Source organism: Poecilia reticulata, chromosome 22 (genome assembly GCF_904066995.2).
Source record: "Poecilia reticulata chromosome 22, P_reticulata-male-v2, whole genome shotgun sequence".
NCBI lineage: Eukaryota > Metazoa > Chordata > Actinopteri > Cyprinodontiformes > Poeciliidae > Poecilia > Poecilia reticulata.
In genome coordinates, this window is record NC_088851.1 from 6,508,229 (window position 1) to 6,525,077 (window position 16,849).

Genomic DNA, 16,849 nt, shown 5'->3' on the forward strand with positions numbered 1-16,849 from the left:
TTGTGATAGACGCTAAACTTTTAGAAAACAAATCCAGGATGTGATGAACTCATTTATTGTTCTAAAAGAATCTGTGATCTATATTTTACTTAATGACTGCTCGATACATAATCTCAAACACTTTTTTTTTTCTTCCCTTCCCCCCGTCTGGCGGGAAACACACAGGTAGCTTACTCTTCGGTTCCGATAACCTGCTTTTCTTGTTTCCAACGAGGAATGAAATGACGGCATTTACGGTCGCTTTCACAGCTTAAATGTGAAGAGATGGGATCCCCGAGCACAAACACCAAAACTAGATTAGTAATCTGAGCTGCGCCGTCGCAGCAGAGGACGTATGAAATTGTAGATTATAAATATTCCTCTGGTGTCCGCAGCCGGAAAAGCATCCAGCATCCAGGAAACCCGAGGATGTTCCGGCAAAAGGAATGCCTTCGCTTCCGGTGATCTTGTCCGAGTCTTTATCGGGAAGTGTTTGAACAAAAACAAAAACAAAACAAAAGAGTATTCTCTAACAAAAGAATTACACCAGTTACATGTGAGTGCAGCTGCGTGTGGGTTTCAGAACGGATGCTCCGACACGTATATCGTCAGCCTGATGATGGAGCTTCCTCGGAAGTTGATGACGTTGTTGACCGTGACCATCTCCAGGTCCAGCACCAGCACCTGCGGCCCTTTAATGGGCCGCGTCAGGACGAGGGTGGCGCTCACGTTGCTGGTTTGCTGCAGGGGTAAGAAAGAGGAGAGGAATGTGAGGAATGATGCACAGGAAGCGAAGAGTCAGACAGGTTGGGCTTACAGGAAGAGGAACTCTTGGCTCTGTGCCTCGTTTATTGTTCTATTGTGTTCATGACCCACATTTCATCACAATACACTAGGACTGAAATGATTAATTAATCATAATTAATTGCTTAAATACACTAAGGCAGAAATGATTAATCGGATAAATCGTGATAATCAATTAGTGAAATAATCGACAACTAATTCTGTAATCGATTAACTGGAATATACAGACTCAAAAAAAGACTATTTGCTGAAAAACTTATTTAAAGCCGTAATAAAGCCAAAACTGTTCAAAATATGTAGACATTTTGTATTTAAAGATAAAAACACCTGTGTATATGTTTTACCTAAAACTCCTCAAGTGGTAAAGTTTTAACTTCACAGAGTTCAAATTCACTAAAGGAAGGCTCTATTATTGTATTCTAATCAATAAAATGTTAATTTTCCTATTCTCAATATTGTATTAAAAAAGCTTACGAGGTTAAATAAAAATAAAACCTGTATAATGTGTCAATTATATTTATCTAAGTAATTGATTAATCACCAGAATAATAAATTACTAGAATAATATTCAGCAGGAGCCTTACAACACACCTGCAAAATTACATGAATTTTATATGACAGGTCAAAATTAAGTAGTTCAGTATTACAAAGTAATAGCAAAAAGGAAGATGGATACTTATAAAAATCATAAAAATGTGACTGATATTTTGGTTTCAGTCCATTTTTTTAAAGAAATACTGAAATTAAATTGAGTGCAGATAGTTACATTCAGTTCAACCCAAAAAGCTTAATTTATCCCCACTGGGGCAATTATAATTATATTATAATTGAACTGAATTGGAGGTCAAGCATATTGTTATAGAGAGTTTTAAAGCAGGCTTGCGTTAGAATAGAATAGAATAGAATAGAATAGAATAGAAATACTTTATTCATCCCAGACAGGAAATTACTCTAAATGGGTTTATTACTGTTAGAGTAATAAGATGCCACACTTTTCAGATTTTATAGGTCTGACACTTTGAAAAGCGTGTATCCTTTTCCTTCAGCTTTATAACAGTGTGCTGGTAAAGCTATTATCCTAGCTATCATAGTTACTGTCATTTACAACGATTGTCCTACTTTAAAATCCCGCCATGCGTCTCAGCGATTTAAGAAAAAAAACAAAGGGAAGCGATTAGCTCTGCCAGGAAGGAAACATGAGTGAATCGCTCCATCTAGTGGCGACACACTGCAAGTACCACCAAAGGTGATTCAAGTTTTCCAGCGTCACACATCTGGAGCAAACTGTGCTGTTCTGTTACAGAGGTTCAGCTACTGGCTCTTTATATTACAAGTCTTACATTATAAGTCCAAAGCTAACTACTTAGCTTAATTTAAAATTGGTTGAACTCAACATGACCCTGCAATGTAATGTGTGCAACTTAAAAAATAACTTTCTGCTATACCTAGACTTATTAAATAGCTTAAACAACTGGAGAACTCTCGTTAACATCTGCTTTAATCAGCGGCTCTGCATCAGATATCTATGAAAGTAATTATAACTAAGTTCCTATGAAAGAAGCTTGAGCGTTTCAAACTGAAAAATCATTTTAAGAGACCTTAATGTTTTATCTGAGACTCTAAAAATGTCTAAAATCATCCTTTTATTTACACATTTTAGACATTGACATGAAATGGGTTCATCAGCCTCAAACTCTGATTCAATGAAAAAGAAAACTGTAGACACAATTAAGCTCGTCTTTATAAGCAATGAATCCATGAATCGCATAAATTGAAACAAGCTCAATTATTGTCATTTGCAAATTTCATTGTTTTTCTCTTTTCTGTCTTTCTTTTCTCCCATTCATTAACTCCTGAGTGCTCACCCTCATGTAAAACTCCCGTCCGCTGTTGCCCGACTTTATCTGGAAGATGTAGAAGGCGCCGGGGTAACGCGTGGTGGCCTGCATCTGGAAGATATCGGCAGGCACACTGCGCCCCGACGACAAGTCCATGTGTCGGTACAGAACGGTGAAAGCCAAGTCCCTGCAGGCAGGGTTCTCAGCTGAACACATGCACTGACTGCAGAGCGGTGGGACATAGGAGAGAAATAAACTATTAGATCCAACAAAACCAACTTGAAACTTTTAAGTTGCCACGATGTGAAAAGAGGGTGACGAGAAAACTCACTTGTCGCTAACGGCGAGGTAAGGAGGCTGACATTGTAAAGGATTCAGGCATGTATAGCCTCCCTGGAAATTGAAACACACTTGTTCTGTTGTGCAGGTGTTGTTACCAGTGTCACATTCATTGACGTCTTTGAAATCAAGCACACGACAGTCAGAGTCAGTGAAGTCAGAACCACAGCAATGAGGCATCAACAAGATCACAGCTTTGCTTTTAAAAAAGAATAATAAAAAAATCAAGAATAAAGTGATGGATTTACATCGGAACAAAAAGAAAAAACTGCAAAATTGTTAGTCCTCCGGAGCGAACTTTACCTTCGCAGCTCCGGCTGTCCTCGTATAAATAATACCCAGGTGGACAGGTGCAGGAGAACGAGCCGGGGGTGTTCACGCATCTGAACTGGCACAGAAACTCAGAGAAACTGCACTCATCCAGGTCTGAGTGAAACAAAAGGTATCATTCAAACAAATAGAAAGTGTCACAGAGAGATGAAGATGGTGGCCTTGGTGCGTCTGTAACAAGATCAATGGTTCTACTCCATTAATCGATCACATGAAAGTACAGAAGCGCAATGGAGACTCTGAACTCGATTTGAATTTTTTCAAACGTCCTCGTGTTACGATGAACCAGTTGTGGTAGATAGAGAGCATCTGTGTCTAATTTGATCTCAGGATAAACGCAGCTCTGTCGTGAAGGCTGCATTAATCAGAGAAACACCCAAGAGGACTGTGGAAGCTCTGGAGGAGCTGCAGAGATTCACAGGATAGCAAATGTGGATTTCATGGAAGAGTGACAGGAAGAAAGACTTCAAAAAATACTGGAGGTTTCAGCAGCCATGAGGAAAACAAAAATAAGAAAAGGAGATGCTTGAGGTAAAAGTTTCACTTTCTGGTCTGAAAGTGTGGTGGAAAACTACATATGTAGAAATCAGAATCAGAATTAGTCTCATTAGAATCATACCTTTTTTTTTTAAGACACTGAATTTATAACAAAATGATTTATCTTGTACAATTATATACAGCTCTGGAAAAAAATAGGAAACCACTTAAAATGATCAGTTTCTTAATTTAACTTTTTATAGGTTTATGTTTGAGTAAAATGAACATTGTTCTTTTATTCTATGAAGTTCTGACAACATGTCTCTGAAATTCCAAGCAAAAATGTCGCTTTTATTTGCAGGAAATGAGAAATGGTCAAAATAATGAAAAATATGCAGTGCTTTCAGACCTTAAAAATGCAAAGAAAACAAGTTCATATTCATTTAGAAACAATATTGATGTTTTAACTCAGGAAGAGTTCGGGAATCAATATCTGGTGGAAAAACCAGGAGGTTTTCAACAGGGTTCAGTGCAGCAGGCTCTTTATCTGTATATGGATTTTGTTTTCGCCAGCAAAAATCTCCCCTCCAAAAAAAACAATCAAATAATAGAAATTCAATGTCTAAAAAAAATAAAAAGTGTGATTCTAATGAGACAATATTTCTTCCATAAAAAATAAAAACGAACGCCGCACCTCACCCTGAGCACACGCTCTACCCTCTGAGCAGCGAACTGCAAACATCCTTACCGATGCAGGTTGTGCCGTCGGACGCCAGCTCGTATCCTTCGTCACAGTTACACATGAAAGAGCCGTAGGTGTTGAAACAGCCGTGACTGCAGGGTTGCTCCTCACATTCGTCCACATCTGGTGAACACAAAGGGAACGCAGGAATATTAGAGGCAGGTTCTACCCGCCCGGGTTTACTGTCTAAACATGGAGCTGAAGTGTCACCATAGAGCCGGTTATCAACCCAGATCTAACAGGTGGAGCTGCGTGAAGATGACAAATCACAACGAAGAGAAAAAAAATCCAAATTAAGGAGCTAAGATATAATTGCAGTGATTTTGAATTCGACTATTTGACTTTTTTCTCTCTTCACCGTAGCTCAACGTCCTCACCTCTCTCTGTGACTTTTAGTATCCTAGCAACTAAAACTATACATTAGATGTGGGCATTAAAATAAGTTATAGTCCCACACTTTGACCAAATATAGAAAAAAAAATGCTTAAAAGCTGATATTATAGTGATACTGCATTTTGATTTACACTATTGTTGTTATTTTCTAACTCTGCAGGGTTTTTAACAAAGCCGATTCTCTGTGGTGAACTTAAAACCTAAAAATAAATAAACAATACTATTACCTGGTAGTAATTTCTTTACATTTAGAGAGCCTATAATTCATTCTAGAGTCTTAACATTTTTACTTTGCCTTCAGAGAAAGAATCTTGGCCCACATCTGAGTTTAAAAGGTAAAAAGAAAAAAACATAAAGTCTGTTTAAACTGTTTCAGGAGCTGCACGTTGATTTATGGCCTCCAAAATAACATTAAACAAAAAAACATACTGTACAAGTTTGTAAATCAACTTTATTGTTTTGCCTCTGTGTTCCTGTAAATCCACGTACCCTGACAGGTCCGGCCGTCTGGATTAAGGAGGAAGCCGGGATTACACGAGCAGGAATAAGAGCCAGCAACGTTGGCACACAGCTGTTGGCAGTAACCATAGCGGCACTCATCGATATCTGGCTCAGAGGAGAGACAGAGAGAGACGGAGAGAGAGAGAAAGAGAAGCTGGTTATAACATACAAAAACATATACAGAGCAAAAAAGCAGCTGCTTTACCTCACACAACCTGCAGAGGGCGCTGCTCTTACAGAAGAATAGTGACGCCTTTAGTATCATTCCTAGATTTTTTCACCCCCTCAGAGGTGATTAAAATAAATGAAGCATTTCTGCAATGAAGACAACTCTCACTGTTTCAACTCGTCACATTAGCCATTTTAGATAAGCAAAAAGCTTTAATGCATGTCTTTCATCTTGAGAAAACATTCTAGTACCAGGTTTCCCCCAGAAAACTTGCTAACCCCGGGGATTGGGTGCTAAGGCAGTCATTCATCCAGCGACCTGTCGTGGTTTTGAGTTAAAAATGTTTAAAGTTGACAGAAAATTCAAAAATATCACTTGATAATTATGTGTTATTAAAAGATTGCAAAATTATTACCTGAACACCAACTGTAAAGTCTTTTAAAAAAATGCAAAATTTTTAAAGAGACTTGAATAAGCAGTGCTTAGCCCGGTGGGGCACAAGAAAAGCCTGGTGGCCCGCCAGGCTGATAATATACTGGGGGAAGCCCTGCTAGTAGTTATGAAGTGCTGCCTATTAAATGATTTAAAGATTTTTCTAATGGTTGCATTTTGGATGTCAGGAAAAAAAAAACATCCTCACCTTCCTAAAGTAATGGCACAAGTCTTTTTTTTTTTTTTTTTTTAAAGAAAAAGGAATTTTAGCACAAAAAAAAGAAAGAAAATAGACAGCCCGCCATAGCTTTTTATGTGGCCCTCTAGACTCCAAGTTGCATCAATAAGTTCCTCCAGTTTTTCACAAATATGCAAAATTCATGCAAAAATCCTCAGATCCCCACATTTGTTTCTGATTTTACTGCAAAATTTTCTCAAAATTGACCAGAAACATTGGGCGATTAAAGAAATGTCACATTTGACATAATATAAATTAACACCGCAAAAACAGTCACAAAATCCCAGATGGACTTATCAGCGTGAATAGACGTTTAATATCATTTCATTTTAAGAAACACTTACTGAATGCAGAAACAAACAGATTTTTATTGATGTTTTAACAGTCTAATGGGTTTTATCAATAGCTTCTGCCACAATTTTTAATGTGGCCCAAAAGGAAAATGAGTTTGGTCATTATTTTACCATGGTGACAATATGAGAGTTTGCAGAGAAAGCTTCAACTTCATAATCCAAGGTTGTTTCTCACATCATGAGTTTGACTGACCATGGCATGGCTCCTAAAAACCGATCAAACCTAGGAAATCCTCTCAGCGGTGTGGGAAATGCTTTCGCCCGGTCTGATAGCCCGCTTCCTTTAGCAGCAAACAGGATGCACCCACTCAACACAGGAGGGGGCACCAACTCCCTTTTGATAGTGCATGTGTTTATAAAAGTCAACACACAACTGAAATAAAAAATTATCATGGTTTTTTTTTTAATAACTGGTGCTCATGACGCCCCTTTTCTACTGCTGCTCTGGGTAGATGCCAAAAGGTTTTTATTAGTACCCCCCCCCCCCACCCACCCACCCCACCCCCAAAATGAGTAAACTTTATTTATACTGTCATTTTACAGCTTTAGAATGACACTAGCAGCATCTCTCTCACCTTGACACTGTCCGGCTATGAGCCAATAACCTTCGGTGCAGGAGCAGGTGTAGCCGCCGGCGGTGTTGATGCAGACCTGCGTGGGGTTACAGTGGTGGGAGTTTGTCTCACATTCGTCAATGTCTGGAACAGAGAAAAGTGGCGGGAGACTCAGAAATTACCGAGGCAGACACATAAAAGACAGGAAACGGTTTTAGGAACAGCAAAACCTCGAATCAAGCCGAAACACGAAGGATGAAATGCTATTGCATTTTGGTATTAGCAAAAAAATCCCACATATTTCTGTAGTATAAACTCAGTGAACATTCAATGTCACACAGCAAAAGTATTCATCTCCGCTCTCACATTTTACAACAAGATGCTGCAACATGTTTTATAGGCAGATCAACAGAAAGTAGTGCGGCGTGTCACTACGACCCCACCAGATTGACGATGAAGAGCTCATTGTGGCATTGTGTGAAGCACTTTTAACGGCCTGGCTGCTGAAAAAGCTCTGCACAAATAAACTTGACTTGACGTCTGACGTCTTGCGTCCCAGAAGATGGCGGTGCATATCTCCAGAGCGGGCAGATAAGGTGGGAGCACTAAAATTTCCTTCAGGTTTCCAGATCGCATTCTAGTAATTTGGCACCTCTCCTTCCCTCTCATGGGAAGTCTGTGGCCGCAGTTTAGGACTTTAGACGTCCACGAGACGTGCTTGTTTTCCCATGCCGTCATGGAGATCGTATCAGCAACCCTCCATTAAAAAATAATAATAAAATCTTTCAAGCAATCAGGTTTTCACCACCCTGTGTTAAGAAAAAAAAAAGCCTAATACTTGAGTAAGGCATACAATGGTTTCTCATCAGGATAAGCGATATCTTGAATTTGAAGCCGAATTCCCGTGACGCCCTTATAATGGACACATTTCCTTATGAGGATGTGACACTTTAGTGGTTCTCAGCCTGTGCAGTCACCTATCTCTAGGAAACCAGCAGTGAAAGTGGAGGGTGGGTGTCTGTTCTCCTTTTGTTTTTACAGGCTGTTTTCATACGGGATAACATCTTAATTTGGGAGCTTTCTGCCTGCTAAACTCCACCGGAGAGGAGGGGGGCGGAGGCCGAGAGCGCTGGGCCGAAAGCTAGCAGCACCTGCTGGCAGTAAGACTCCAAAAGACCCTCCATGTGCCCGACATGTGTAGTCGACAAACACACCCAGCACCTGCAGGAGCATTTCAGATCAGCTCCTTATATAGGCCCATTTCGAGGGCTGTTCACAAGCTGTGGGGTGGCTGCTGACAGCCGGACCTGGCTGCAGAGGAGAAGGGGATTAGCTTGAAATGCCTGCAGGCTGGTCGCATATAGAAAAGAAGAAAATGCCCTCAGGAGGAAAATATGTCAGCTTGTGGGTCGAAACGGGGTAATATCCACACTCTGAGGCTGTAAGGATGCAAAAAATAACGCAGCTGCAAGGACATGTTACTCAAATTGTACAAAGAACGTTGAAAGTAATCCGTGCTTACAGTTATATTTAAGACTGCAAACAGAAAAGACCATTTTCTGATAAACTACAGACTCACATACAATTCAACTCAAAAATATCATTGATCCCCAAAAGGAAATTAAATGTTGTTGTAACTCATATTAACTCTAATTCTTCAGAGAGTTACGTTTGAGTGTGTCAAGTTTTCCTAAGAGAGGATGATCTCCTAATCTGATTTATCCTTGGTTTCATTCAGAAGTGGTTTTTCTCTCGTCTAATATTAAAAAAAGGAAAGAAAATACTCCTTAAAGTAGTGAACTTAAGGAAAACAAAAAAAAAACACAATTGCGCACTATTGTATGTTTGATGATCACACAAAATGTATTAAAATACGTTGAAGTTTCTGGTTGTTTTGTGACAAATTGTGGGTAACACTATTTGAAGAGATGCGCATAAGACTGACATGAGACTGTCATAAACATGACATAACATCTTTCATGAACATGAAGGAGAGATTATGAATGTTTACGACTGTTGTCATGAAGTGTCATTCGGCAAATAATGACACTTTTAACGCAAAGGTGCACTACAAGTTGCATTAAAAGCGTCAACTTTGCATTACTCAGTAAATAATGAAACTTTTAATGCAATCCCATTAAAACTTGCATTAAAAGTCAATGAAAAATGTCAACTTTCATTATTTACCAAGGACGCTTCATGAAACCAGTCATAAACATTGATGTAGATGTTCATAACAGGTGTTATGTTTATGACAGTTTCATGTCAGTCTTATGAACACCTCTTCAAATAAAGTCTTACCAAACTTTGAGATGTGAATAGTAAAACTGTGGCTAACCAAATCCATAACACGTTGCAAAGTTCTCTTGCAGAGCGGTACAAATTGACGAAAACTCCTGGCAGAAAGGTCCACTTAACGAAAGACAAAGGTGTGTTTTTGTCGTACATTCAGACAGGAAGTTGCAGCATGTGTGCAGTTTCTGCCCCACAGCATCCATCAGTCAGCAACCAATTACATCAGCACACACAGCATCCCCGCCTTCAGGAGTGTGTGTGTGTGTGTGTGTGTGTGTGTGTGTGTGTGTGTGTGTGTGTGTGTGTGTGTGTGTGTGTGTGTGTGTGTGTGTGTGTGTGTGTGTGTGGACTTGTAACGAGTGCTCCCCACAGAGGCGTGCTTGTTGTCCAAGTCTGGCCTGGGTGCAGATTTTGGGGGAACATGACCTCACTTTTGGCACCCTGGCGGAGTGGTTTACCCAAACAAGGTCGTGAGCCGATTCCCTGGCAAGTCGTCCCAAATTCAAACAGCCCATATTTGTGCATGGAGTCAGCTCTCTAGCTCTCTTTCAGACGAGAAAACAACCGCACTCTATGCATGTATCTCCACCTCATTGCAGGGTTCCATTTATCCTAAATGACAGTAGAAAAAATTTTATAAATGCACTTTGAGGAGGCTATTTTTAAACAGCTTGAGTAAAATTATACCATAGAAGGTCTAAATAGTTGGATTTTGACCAAATGGGATGAAATGTGCTGCAATGTGTCTGTTTTTAATTAGGCACTTTTCTTCTGTTATGTCATCTTAACAGATATGTTAGCAGCTCTGAATAGACTTTGCAGTAATTCTGTTAACTTATGTAATGCAAAATTTATTTCATCATGTATTGTTCCTTGCTATTGTACTTGCTTTTTTTTACTTTTACTTTTAGTTGCAATAGTGAACATAAAAGTATAATTATTCTTGTTATAAGTTTAGAAATTCCGATAATTTCAACATGTTGAGTTCATAAGTTTTTTACTTCTTCCTACTCATTTTCGAGTGTGTTAAGATTATTGTGGTTACAGAAATATGTGTCTTTTGCTTTCCTCGTTCATGTGTGTGATTTTATACTTCTATCATGTTCGACATAAATGTATATATGTATGTATTTTCATTTTATTACTTTATGACCTAATTTAAATTCGATAATCAGTGAACTCATATTTTGTTCTTAGAGTCGTGCTACATTCACTCATTCATGCACCAATAAGCAGATGGGTAACTTTTGGATGAAGGTTCTTGTGCCGGGGGCAGATCATCATGTCGACTGCAGTTCATGTCAGCAGTTGATCTGTACTCTGGTTAATAATTACTATTAAACTAATTTTATGCTGGGGAAAAGATGAGTAGTTACTTCTTGAGTAGCTTCAGTCAGTTGTTTTGTTGGGGTTTTGCGTTGGGGTCAAAGGGCATCTGTCTGTGATTGAGTTGGGTGAATTTGTTTCCCCCTACTTACAAGAAAAAATTTCTTCCAAGGAGTAAAACTTTCAGAGTACTCCTCTGTGAAGGCTTCAGTAAGCTTTGGGGTCCCCCAGGGCTCTATGCTCAGTCCACTGTTATTTTCTTTCTTTAAACTTCGTCTAGCAGGTTTTACTCAGTCTTTTAGTAGCATCCCTCACCATTCAGTTGTATGAGTTGCTAAATTATCTAAATTAAGACTGACTGCCTCTGATAAGAGACTGGCTGCTTGATGGCTTTTTAATCCCAGTGAGAACAGCCTGAAATACACTCTGACATCAGACAAATCCAGTGATGAATATTGGAAGTGACTTTTGGTTGTGATGTAATCATGGGCTCACTTTCAAAATTCATATCAAGATCTTGTGGGTTTTTCCCCCCATGTAAGCAGAGGCCTATTGGGCTTAGAAACAAAATGAAGAAATCATTGGTGGATCCGTTTCAGACAATTACAAGCCACACAGAATGCTGCGGCTAGCTTACTGAGTTATTCAAACAACGAAGGTCAGTTAACTACAGCTTTGTTTTCTTTACACTGTTGTCCCATTGAATTCAGAATCCTTATTTTAAAGAAAATTTCTCAAATATAAAACTTGTACCTTCAAGCTACAAGTTTTGTTTCTTGTTCTGTCCATATAAAAATTAAAACGTGTTGGTTTTTCCCTTATAAAATAAGAAACTGAAGAACATCAAGCCTTTTGGTCTGTTGAACAGTTCTCTGTGTGTGTTTTGTTATTTCACTGAGTTCTTATTAACAAGCAGATAAAATCTCATTTATTCAGTCTGGCATTGTCTACTGGCATCAGTACTTTCTGTCCATCCATCACCTCGTGCATGGGTAATTATTTTTCTTTTATGCCTATTAAGTCTAATTAACTTTTATTAACTCTTTAGTTCCTGGTCTTTGTATGATGTCTATTTTGAACAATGTGCAACAGGTTATGATCTCCTGTGTGGAGACTGCTTTAAAAATAAATTATTTATTCGTTTGGGTTCCTCCATATCCAGCAGCATCACCGAAAAAGTGGGGCACACACTCACACCCGACAGTAAAAACTGAAGAGAAACAAAATCACCCAACATGTGGACGTGTGTTTATGGAGGGCCCAGCCACAAGAGGACAACTGTGAAGACGTGCAGGTGGAGTCAGACGCTTTTCTGGATATTTTTTATTTTTTTTTAAACAAAAAGTGCAAATGACTGTACAATTGGAAGAGAGGGCGTGAGGACATTTATGAGTCACTGGGCCTAATCCCTGAAGAGGAGCAGCCAGTGCTGCAACACGGAAAGTGAACATGGAGTCCAAATTAAATTGGAAGGCTGGCGACAGAGAGATATCCACGCAGGCAAAAACAAAAGATAAATAAAAGCAATACAATAAAATTCAGAGTAATGTGACAAAAACGGAAAGCACAAAAGAAAAAGAAAAAATTAAACAATTTGATATCCTGCAAAATATTTCCTCCTTGCACAGGTGACAACTTTAACACTCCCATCAATCCAAAGCAGGGGGAGGTTTGGTGGTTATTTTCCCGAGATGATAAAGCATCTTTCCACTGAGTATACCCTGATGAATATGTTCTTCAGGAAAGGCAGATCGACTCCATGAGCCAGCAAAGAGTCTCTCAGTATAATTGGAAATTTATGATGGAAATGGGAAGCCAACTGCTTTACGAGACTGTTGGAGCGTGACTGATGAATATTGTTTTGCCATTAGTGAAAGAGTTCAAGAGTTCACCAATGCCAGAGGGGGTGTGCAAATTACTAATTGAGGCTCCCATACTCTACTTAATCAGATTTTTTATTATTATTTTCATGGTATGATTTGCAAAGCCAGAACACTCGTCTGTCAAATAAAATACCTTTCCCGCAAAAAAATAAAAAGATCACATTTTATCGCTTGCTAGGACTTGCACAAGTTATCCACTTCACCTATCTTTCATTCTTTTGAAATTGTCATCGTGTCTGAACTTCAAGAGCACAGCCGCTCGCCTGCCACTCACCGTTGCAGGTGCCGTCCGCCGCCAGAGCGTATCCCAAGGTGCACAGCGCGGGGTTGCTCACTATGGGGTAACTCGGCTCCACGGCTCTTGGGGGAGTTCGCGCGAAGGTGTCCGGGATTCTGTCGGAGGGGTCCGGGTAGCTCGGCTCAGGCTGGGCGGGGCTCACCCGTCTGTAAGGCCGGTCGTAGTAGTCGCCGGAGAGGCACTGGTAGCCTCCGATCCGGTTGACGCAGAGCATCTCTCCTTGGCACGGCTGCGGCCAGCTGCACTCGTTCACATCTGGAAGGCAGAGAGGAGCGGCGGTGAGGACATTCCTGCCGCAACTCCCGCGTCTGCGAGTCGGTGGCCCACCCAGTTTATTATTAGGCTACTGATTTGTTCCACCTTGAACTTTTGAGCATTATTTTATGATACAAACATAAACTGTGGTATATTCTTAATGGGAAATTACGTGCCAGGCCGACGTAAAGTAGCACGTTCTTCGTTCCGTCGGCTAATTTACCCGACTAATTTAGTCGGCTAATTTGTAAACAGAAGCCATCTTAGCGTTAGGGGAGGACATTTATCGCATCGTTTATCATTTATCGGGATAGATCTCTTATCGCGGTAAGATTTTGATTTATTGTCACAATAAATTCCAATTTAGTCTACATTTTCAGGATTATTATTTTTATCCAGTGTTTGTTCAACAAAGGCGTTTGTTATATTTCAGATTTATTAACACAGTACTGCACACAGTAATGAAGTTACTGTGTGCACTTTAGTTATAAAAAGAAACTTTCTTCATGTGATCGTTGTCCTAAGCGTATTACAAATTGGAATGTTTTTGTTAAGAGCAGTATTTGTGCTTGTGGGGCTCTGAATGCTGTGCCATTTAATCACAGTCACAAAGCTACCCAAAAACTCTGGAGGACCAGCAGAGATAAAATCTGTTTACAGAAATTACAAATTAATCCTTTATAGAATAGTAGAAGGTGGAAAGACATTGTTGAATGAAAGCTATAGAGAGTCCTGTTAAGACATGTGAGGGATGCAGAAAACATGTGATTCTCCAACTCTTTAAAAATAAAAAAAGAGTATGTAGCTCGATGAAATCAAGATTCACTGAGAACCTCAGATGGTCAACAAACACAGCCATTGTCATGAGAATGACAACGCCTCCTGAAAGAAACTGAAGGCAGCTGGACTTTGCTTCCCAGCCTTCACTTCCTTTTACAGATGGAGGGCGTCTTGAGCAAGTTCATCCTGGTGTGATACAGCAGCTGCTCAGGGTTGGATATGAAAGTAGTCAAAACTGTTGGCAAGATGACTGGAAGTTTGACATCTACATCAGCTGCTGAGGGATCAGGATCTGGACTGGAGGAATCATGTGTGACTCCCACCAACACTTCTAGTTCCTTCTGGATGACGTCTGTGCAGCAGAACATCTTCGCTTGATTCAGCTTTGTTCCTGAGGCTACCAGAATCATGAACAGACGTTAAACAAATTGTTCCTAGTTGTTATTTATTTTTATTCAATATTTTATAGCCTTTATTTGTTACTATTTACATTTTTTGTGATTTTCCCCTCATTATTCTCTAGGCTTTCTGTCCACATTTCGTTTGAGGATGTTGCAGGTTGATCCCTGAAGATGCCCGAATCTCATGAGACAGAAAGTGAACTCTTAGATTGGCCTAGTGAAAGTCCAGACATCAAAATTGACACTTAAAGCAACCTCTCTATCTACTTTGACTGTAATTAAGCAGTTTGGCTAATAAAAGTGGGTAAATAAAGTAAAAAAAATAAAACAAATCCGACTGAATGTGTCAACTTTGTCGACACACTCTAGAAGACTGGGAGTTGTAACTGCAAACATACAAATACACGCCACGCTTTTCAGATTTTTGTTTGTAGAAAATCAAAATTACGATCAACCGAGCATTAATTTGGGTTAAATTGTTAAATTATACCACTAAAACACATTAGAGTTTGTGGTTTTCATTTTTCTTTAAATGCCACCTTATGTAGAATGACTCTTACCTGAACATTGTCCTAAATTCCTGTTATATTCAAAGCCGTACGGGCAGGGCTGAGGAGAGACGAGTGGAACTTTGAGTGTTTGGGTCGGAATCAGACCATAATGAAGCAAGGTGAGTGGAGTTACCTGTCCGTGTGCTGACTGGATGCAAAGCAGAGTAAATACCAGAGCTGCCAACATCCTGCAAAAGGGGAATTTTAGTTTTGTGAAGCCTTGTGGAGGACAGCTGGCTGGACAGAAGCATAGCCTGCTGACACAAACAGAGCAGAGAAACCGCATTAACAGAGGCTCCCGCTACGCAAAAAGGCTTCAGCTGGATTGGGAGGAAAAAAAGAGCCGAACCTTAGAGAAGAACAAAACCTGAGAACGCGCGTTTCCAACGGCATTGTTTAATGGCTCCTGGTGAACTCCCTTTCAAAAAAGGAAAGATTTAGACGACCCGTAAACCCGAATCCCAGCGGGGCTCTCTCCTTATCCCCTCCAACTATGCGCCCTTACGCGAAAGTCGACACCAGGTTTTCATTAACCACTGTGTGATGGAGCTGAAGCTTCGGCACATTGACCAGCTCTTACAGGAATTTCCTCGGTAGAAAAAAAAAAAAAAAAAAAAAAAAAAAAGCAAAACAAACCCCAACTTCGCCGTCCCGTTTTCTGCTCGGACCGCTGGGCTGCGCAGATCATTTAGCAATGCAGATGTGACGGCCCCCACCGAGCACTTTTAGCAGCAGCTGGATCCAATCAGGAGATCCAGCCCCCTCGGGTGGGCGCGCGCAGAGACGGCGGCCCCCACGGCGGCGCACTGAGCCCGACAGGCGGCCACTGTGGTGCTGACCGGGAGCTGAAAGACATAAAGCACACACTGTGGGGGTGTCTGTGTGTTTTCTCAGGACACACACACACACCCGAGTTCAGTGACACTAAACAGCCACTTACTACGCCCACATCTGGACCATATGTACAGCGGAGACGAGGCAATAGTCTCACTTTTCGGGCCTGAAAAAAGCGGAGGAGAAAGCTATTTACTTATGACATAATTCTTAAATAAACACGCAGCCATGAATACGACATCACAGCTCGATTTGTCATTTCACAAACTTTAATATCTGCTAGGAATAGCAAATAAAGGGGCATGGCTTAAGACTTGTGGCCTTCACAGGAGATTCTCCAAAGGCTTTCTGGTGATCCTCATGCAGTCTGGTAAAAAAAAAAAGCATTTAGTGCTTTAAACGCTTGGAAAGTCGCCAAGTAAATGCAGATCAGCATATTTCTCAGATCGTGTGTTCATGCTTTGTACTAGTTAGTAGTATGACCCCTTACTAGTAGTAACGGGTTTATTAATTAATGTAATAACGGGTTAAACACACCTTGATAACAAAGCAAAAGAATGATATGAATCTGAAAGTTTGTTAACAAGGAAGGGGAATACTTTTAAATGTACTCTGGTGATTATCAAACAACGTTAAAAATGTAAACTAATATGTAAATCTCAACAGGTCGGCACAGGTCTGTTTCCTACCCGTTTCAACTTACCTGCGATGAACGGCCATCAACGATAAATGTATCGTACGCTTTATCATTTATCGTGAAATTTCTTACCACAATGAGCATTTTGGTTTATCACAATAAATTGCAATTGTTTTGTTTTTTTTAAAACCTCTATATTGCTGGGCTGATTAGTTTTTACAATTTTTCTATTGCTTTTTTCAGTATCAATACATGTTAAAATATGATTGGAAGCAGTGACTGTGGTATAAATCACACTTCTTCACGAGACTAATATCCTAAAAAACCGTATTAAGAATGGATGAGCAGTGTTTGTTTATGGAGATATGATTGCTGTGTCAGTCAAAAAGATTATTTGATTACATCAGCCTGAATCTAAAGTCTCCGATATAAACACGCGG

The 16,849-nt window shown here is 40.0% G+C and overlaps 1 protein-coding gene across 2 annotated transcripts; it reads right to left on the reverse strand.

The window, feature by feature from the left end:
* Positions 1-39: 39 nt before the first annotated feature.
* On the reverse strand, positions 40-16,071 carry fbln5 (fibulin 5). 2 transcript variants are annotated; one of them, XM_081603016.1, is made up of 11 exons: positions 15,288-16,071; positions 15,072-15,195; positions 14,948-14,996; positions 12,928-13,206; positions 7,171-7,293; positions 5,392-5,508; positions 4,516-4,632; positions 3,264-3,386; positions 2,953-3,079; positions 2,649-2,844; positions 40-720 (listed from the first exon to the last, which is right to left on the reverse strand). In XM_081603016.1, exons 1-11 carry the CDS (start codon positions 15,329-15,331, stop codon positions 559-561), a joined length of 1,461 nt encoding a protein of 486 aa, XP_081459142.1. In that variant the 5' UTR covers positions 15,332-16,071; the 3' UTR covers positions 40-558. The 2 variants fall into 2 exon arrangements, with proteins under 2 accessions (XP_081459142.1, XP_081459143.1); XM_081603017.1 differs by having other exon boundaries at positions 15,072-15,192; positions 15,288-16,070.
* Between the last annotated feature and the right edge of the window lie 778 nt (positions 16,072-16,849).

Coding starts and splice junctions, on each gene's coding strand:
- fbln5 (XM_081603016.1), bottom strand. CDS start 15,331: ATGCCGTTGGAAACGCGCGTTCTCAGGTTTTGTTCTTCTCTAAG. Junction 5,509..7,170: donor CATAGCCGGACAGTGTCAAG/GTGAGAGAGATG, acceptor CCTCTGAGCCAG/ATATCGATGAGTGCCGCTAT. Junction 721..2,648: donor GACGGGAGTTTTACATGAGG/GTGAGCACTCAG, acceptor TTACCCCTGCAG/CAAACCAGCAACGTGAGCGC.